The sequence below is a fragment of the Cornus florida genome, unplaced genomic scaffold (assembly GCF_030987335.1).
Source record: "Cornus florida cultivar Cherokee Brave unplaced genomic scaffold, ASM3098733v1 CherokeeBrave_3.0.0_Hap2_Chr03, whole genome shotgun sequence".
Lineage (NCBI taxonomy): Eukaryota > Viridiplantae > Streptophyta > Magnoliopsida > Cornales > Cornaceae > Cornus > Cornus florida.
The window spans coordinates 58,001,896-58,008,631 of NW_026775573.1; the positions used below are offsets into that span (position 1 = coordinate 58,001,896).

Sequence of the window (6,736 nt, forward strand, 5' to 3'; positions counted from 1 at the left end):
GGTCTCCAAGAAGATTCAAATCGCTCATGGCTCGAAGAATGCAGGTAAGAATGTCACAGTTGCGACAACCAACAAGGCTCTCACCTCAAAGGCCGCCAAGAACACCGTCGCTCCATCAAGCGATAGCAGCACCTCCACGGGACCAACGACCCGCAGCAAAGCAATGGCCACTTCTTTAGCGCAGAAGCCAAGCACAGTGCATGTCAACTCCACTACGCCTACGAATACAAAGGCTCAACCGTTCATCACCCTTGAATGATTGAGAGCCATGAAGATTAACCCCGCGATCCCTGAGGAAGACATCGCTGGTATGGAAGGCTTCTCTTCGAGAAGTATGTCGCCTCATTTATCTCGATCCATTCTGGATTCCAGTTCAAGCACGGGCTCACACTCAGCCTCATCCCCGGTATCTCCAAGAGGTGCGACTTCACCAAGGTATGTTGATTCTCTGAATCCTTCACATTCAACTTACATACAAGTCATGATGGCCGACACAGCATCAGTAGAGGAACAACTTGTGACTATGGCCCGTGCTATTGAGAAACTCACCAAGACTGTGGAAGATAAAGACTTGCAAATTGTTTCATTAATGAATAAGCTTAAAGTACAAAAGCCCGCCGAGTCAAGTCAAAGACCCACACACCCTCCTGGTTTCACGCCACAAACAACCATGGCGAACAAGACTCATCATGCAACCACATCCGAACATGGGGCAAACCAAACCAACTTTACCCCCTCTATCGCTTCATTGTCTATCCAACAACTTCAAGACATGATTAGTAACACGATCAGGTCATAATATGGCCGGGCAACTTACAGTTCTCTCGTGTATTCGAAACCTTACATAAAGCGTATCGACAATATGAGAAAGTCAGTCAGATACCAACCTGCCAAGTTACAACAGTTTGATGGAAAGGGCAATCCTAAGCAACACATCGTTCATTTTGTTAAAACTTGTAACAACGCCAGAACTGATGGTGATCTTTTGGTGAAATAATTCGTTCGTTCCCTTAAGGGAAATGCATTTGATTGGTACACTGACTTAGAGGTGTATTTTCCCTGGCCATCCATAAGAACAACATAAATTGTTGTGATCATGCAATAATTAGACTATCTAGAAGTTGTCCTTAATTGATTCCCAAATCTTGCATGATTCAAGATTATACAACATGCCAAAGTATGAAGGACAGTTTTTCAATTTTATCTATTGACTGAACTTTTTCTTCCTTTGATTAAATCATGATTTTAAGAATGATAGAGATGCTTATTTGATCTTTATGTTGTCTTTGAAGTTTTTTTTCCCTGAATTTAAATGCAAATCATATTAGTCTTAGTTGTGGGCCAACCTTTTTTTTTTTGTCCACCTCTTCTTGTCTTTGAAGTTTTAAGTTATGATTGGAACATAATCTTCATGGTGCACATATTTTTTGAATATTGGTTTGATTGTTAGACATATTGAACACCAAATTAGTCAACATTGACATATGAATCATGTTTTGGAAGCCAAACATCTTGTAAGAGCTAAGAGACTATTGACTCAAAGGTTTACTTATCTCTAGATAATTGCTAAAACTATCTGTCTTATCTGACAGTCGCTGCATTCTAGATAATTGCTAAAACTATCTATCTTATCTGACAATCGCTGCATTGTTAGAAAGTTTCTAATTTCACACACACACACACGCACTCACACACAAGCATGCACACACACACACACACACCCACACGCACGCGCGCGCACACATTATTTTTCCATTAGTGGACAAATTAAAGTTGTTGATCCACACACACACACACACATTATTTTTCCATTAATGGACAAACTAAAGTTTTTGATCTTTATGTTGTCTTTGAAGTTTTTGGCATCCTTTTTTTTGTCCACCTCTTGTTGACACACACACACACACACACGTATTATTTTTCCATTAGTGGACAATTTAAAGTTTTTGATCTTTATGTTGTCTTTGAAGTTTTTGGCATCCTTTTTTTTTTTTGTCCACCTCTTATTGTCTTTGAAGTTGTAAGTTATGTGGTTGGAACATAATCTTCTTGTTGAGTTTGTTGAAATCCATGTGCCACCTCAGCTTTTGGGTTAAACTCATTTTAGGCAAACTATGGGACTATGACTCAGCCTCTTAGTAAACATAGTGCCCTAACCCCATTTATATGTAATAATCCCTATCATATTTAACTTTGGAGATTCCAAAGACTTTTGTTTTCCCTTCCTGAAAAGCCTGTCAATTCAGTTTTCGAAACATATGTTTTTTTTTTTTTAGTTTAGGATTTTGATTGCTTTTGATGAATTTGCATCAAGTATTCTTGTACTTGATCTTTTCCCTTTTTATCTTTTTTGGTACATCAGGAAATGGATATATTGTTTCTTGTTTCTGTTTGTTGCTTGTATAATGGAAATTTACTCTTTTGGTTTAGATCTTAAGAGACGTTTGGACTCGTAAACAAAAAAATTCTGCTAAAGTGTATCTGGTCTTAAACTAAGGAGTTGACATTTGTGTAAATGACTTGATTAGTTATATGGAACTCACTTTTTCAGTTGGTAAAATTGACAAGAACATTATTCAGAATTATAAAAATAAATTTTCTATACTTTTTTGACATCCATAACAAAGAATATCTCTTGGTTGATTTATTTAAGTGTTTATTAGGATTTAGTTTTTACAATTGAAGTAGTAAATCATACTTGTACTATTCATAGATGTTCATTGGGGATGGAGCAAAACTTGTTCGTGATACTTTTCAGCTTGCGAAGGAGAAATCTCCTTGCATTATTTTTATTGATGAAATTGATGCTATAGGCACAAAGCAGTTTGACAGGTATGCCATATCTCTATTTTATGTGTAATTTTCTAATCCGCCCTGGCAATTTTCTGAATCTTGGTGTAATGAATTTTGGATTGAATACTTAAGAAGTTATGTCATAATGTGACTAATTGATTGTAAATTGTTTCTTTCAATGCAGTGAAGTCAATGGGGATAGAGAGGTCCAACGGACAATGTTGGAGTTACTCAATCAGCTTGATGGATTTAGTAGTGATGAACGGATAAAGGTCTTTATGTTTGCCTTTAATTAAACACACTTTTAGTTTTCTAGTCACACGTTCAAGCAATTGTGAGCATTTAGAAGGTTTTGAATTCAATAATTAGCAGAGTTTTATTTGGTCCCCATATTTTTGGCATGGAGATTGTATCTTCAGAACTTCTTACTTTGTTAAAGGGTCAAATATAATTCTGGGCTATGGTTTCTACATTTTGAGTGTCTTCAGATTATAGTTTTCCTCATCGGTTGAGTCATAGCAGACTCATCTGTGCCCGTGTCTATGAACCATGCTTCAGATGCCACCAACAAATAGCTACTTCACTAATAAAATTTCAATTAACTTAAATTATTATTTGAGTTAGTAATTCAGTATTTCGTAATCTCATGAACTGCAGGTAACAAATAGAGCTGATATTTTGGATCCTGCACTCATACGTTCTGGTCGATTGATAAACTTATTATTAGGCAAGGTAGGTTAGGTGACACGACTAGGACATTAGGGACTGATAGTAACACTGCTTGAGTGGGGCAATGTGTATATTTTGGTCATTTATATTTATTTGTGTACGTAATTTGGACATTTTCGTTAGACTTTTTCTCAAATATCACCGATTCCATTATAATCTAAAAATATTTGTGTACGTAATTTAGAGCAATTTTGTTCAAGTTTGGTCACAGAAATCTAATTTTTCCCCTAAAAAAAAAATCGTTAAATTTTTTTAGCATCCATACTAGAGAAGAAAATTAGTGAACATAGTAGAATGAATAAAGATTTAATTTTTTAAAAAATGTTTGAATATATAACAATAAATAGGTATGAACACACCAAAGACTATATTCTAACCAGAGAGAAAATGTCTATTCAGTGCCAAACAGTTGGTGACGAATCGGGTAGAAACTAAAAGAAGGCAAGAAAAATTGGGTGTGAACTTTAAACACCTTCTAGTAAAAAAATTCTTCTCTTTTCACAGAAATTAAAAACTAAAAAATAAAAAATAGTTTGAACCCAAATCAGCAAAAATCCTGCTAAGGATGACACCGTTTTCATGATTTTGTTAAGCAACAAAAGGAACAAGATGAACAAAAAGCATTCAAGAATGAAAAGGTACCTTCGTCCTGGTAAAACTGAACAACTGGTCGCTGGCCGTCGCTCCCCTGTAGTCGCTGCTCACTGATCGCCGGTCGCTATTCGCTGTACATCGTCTTCTTCGTCACACGAAAAGTACGGAAATGGTTAGGGGTTTGTTGATCACTGTTTGCAGAGAAGGGGGGAGAGATAGGGCGGCACGAATGGAATATGAAAGAGGCATTAGGGCTTGAAATTATATAAGTGTAGAAAAGGGCATTTTAGGCAACACATAAAATAGGAAGAAGGGTATTTTAGGCAACAGAAATATGAAACAGTATTTCTTCATGTGCCACCTCAGCTTTTGGGTCAAACTTATTTTAGAGAAATTATGGGACTTTCACTCAGCCTCTTAGTAAATATGGTGTCCTAACCCCATTTATATGTAATAATCCCTATATATTATATTAGCTGAACTTTCCAAAGTAAGGGTTTATTTCCATTCAAGAATTTTGACCTTTTCTTTCTTCATGACAAGATGCACGTGAAGGGTTGGTAGTGCTAAACAAGGTTATGATTTAAAAAATATGTAAATGAATCTAAGTTTGGAAATTTTCCTTGACCAAGGAGTTTAAGGTTGGAACAGCTGTGTGAAGAGAGAAATCATTGGCAAAAGAGACAGCACAAAACCCCTCTCAAATATTTTCTCAGTAGCAATTTCCTTTGGTACAAAAAATATATATATATATAAGAGTGAATTGAAGGTGCACCATATATAAGAGTTGCATGTGGTCAACTTTCGTCACTCAGTTTGTAAAGAGGTTTATGCGTGAAATTGAAGGCGGTCACAAATATGCAAGTAAATGTGTATATTCAAACAAGGATTTGGAAAATATGCAAGAATCTCTCGTGCGCGATCGACTCCATGCAAAACTTCAGTCTACTCATTTTCATACATGAGATCCACGTAAGAATATGTTTGCGCGGTTTTGAAATATTCGGTTAGAATTATTAGCATAGAAAGTATATCCTAAAATTCCCAATATATATCAAGGATCAAATTAGAAGTTTCCAAGTGCATGCGTACACCCACAAACAAGCAAGAGATGAATTAAACTGGCTTACACTTTAACATATGTACACATGGAAATCAAGTTTGGTAAAAAAGCCATCCGGAGCTGGTACTTCGGAATTTAGAGTGGGCTCAAATTCTTTCACCATTTCCTGAAAGTGAAAAAAAAAAAAAAAAAAAAAAAAAATGGAAAAAAAAAATTCAAAAAGTGGAAGATATCTTTGGCCAAGCTAATACTTCAAAGCTTGTTGTCCATGCATGCATGTCATCAAGCTTTGAAGTGGGGGCAATTTGTAGACACTTCAAAATTGTGATGGTCTAATCACCGTCGGATTGGTCAAAAAGTCAAATATTCCTTGATTAATTAAATTTCACAAATATGGGTCCCATCAATGGACACGTGTCAAAATCTTACAGGTTCAAACCTTTAAAGAAAAGTGCGGTAAAATTCAAATAATTTGAATTTGAATTTGAATTGATTTTCATATAAAAGGAAACAAATCCCTTATTTATGCAAGAATCGCACAATATTGGGAAGTTTCCAAATTAAATGACCCACTCCTTAGCCTATAAATACAAGGCCTTACAAGAGAAAGGACACATACAGAGACAAAATACACAGAGAAAAGAGACAAACAGAACATTGAAACTCTGCCGAAGCTCTGACTCAACAAAAACTCCGAAGTTTCTAAGGAAGAAGAACAACAAGCGTGCCACACCTACGCCGTTCTCCATCAAAGCCCTTCAACATTCAAAGATCCTGAAGAACAACAAGCACACACGTGCCTTTCTCATTTAAAGACTTTCAAATCCACCGTTTGAGATCAAGCCTCACCGGCCCTCGTTTAGAAATCCATTTGAGTTTTCTTCAATTTTGAAGAACTCAAATACAGTTCAACCACCGGCCAAGATCAAGCTTCTGAAGCCCTTGCGCCAACGTTCCAAGGAGATTCAATCAGAGGGAGATTCTATACTGTAATAGAATCGCCAAACAGAGAATTGTACTCATCTATTTTCTGATATTATTTAATATTTGTTCATTGCATTTATTTTCGTTCCTGAATTTCCGGAATCAAAATTTGTGCGTACAAGGCCCTCTGGGAAGGACGCAGTTGTTAGTAACTCTAATGAGTCATTATCAAATTGATAAACGATAGGCCAGTTCTGACTAGGAGTGTGGACGACCCATTATTAAGCAGGTTAAAAGCCTCTCCACTCTTTCCTTGGAATTACTTCATTGTTAGTTTGATGGTCCTTAACTGGTAATCTCTCAACTTAAGTCGGGAAAGGAGTAAGAGCTCTCTAATTAGGGAGAATTAATTTGGATACCATCTTATTAATTCTTTTTACGATTAGATTTAAAAATTCATCACCCTTAAATTTAAGCTCAAGATAAAAGAGCCAAAAAAATTTGTGTGGTTTGTGTGTTTTGTCTCGTGTCTATCCCTCTTTTAGGATTTAACTTACTTAACTCATTCCCTAAAAAAAAAAAAAAAAAAAAACTGAATTGTCTACTTGTTTATGCCCAAGTTATGGCGGGTTA

At 36.1% G+C, this 6,736-nt stretch overlaps 1 protein-coding gene across 1 annotated transcript; it reads left to right on the forward strand.

The window, feature by feature from the left end:
- Positions 1–268: 268 nt before the first annotated feature.
- LOC132301637 (uncharacterized) lies at positions 269–6,172 on the forward strand. The gene is made up of 5 exons (XM_059798875.1): positions 269–604; positions 2,714–2,832; positions 2,978–3,065; positions 3,451–3,525; positions 6,074–6,172. The coding sequence occupies exons 1-5, from the start codon at positions 269–271 to the stop codon at positions 6,170–6,172; spliced, it is 717 nt and encodes a 238-aa protein (XP_059654858.1).
- Positions 6,173–6,736: the final 564 nt, after the last annotated feature.

Excerpts from the sequence above, each read along its gene's own strand:
- LOC132301637 (XM_059798875.1), top strand. The coding sequence starts at position 269 with ATGAAGATTAACCCCGCGATCCCTGAGGAAGACATCGCTGGTATGGAA. Across the intron at positions 3,066-3,450 it reads GTAGTGATGAACGGATAAAG|GTAACAAATAGAGCTGATAT; the intron begins GTCTTTATGTTT and ends CATGAACTGCAG. Across the intron at positions 3,526-6,073 it reads TAAACTTATTATTAGGCAAG|AACTCAAATACAGTTCAACC; the intron begins GTAGGTTAGGTG and ends TCAATTTTGAAG.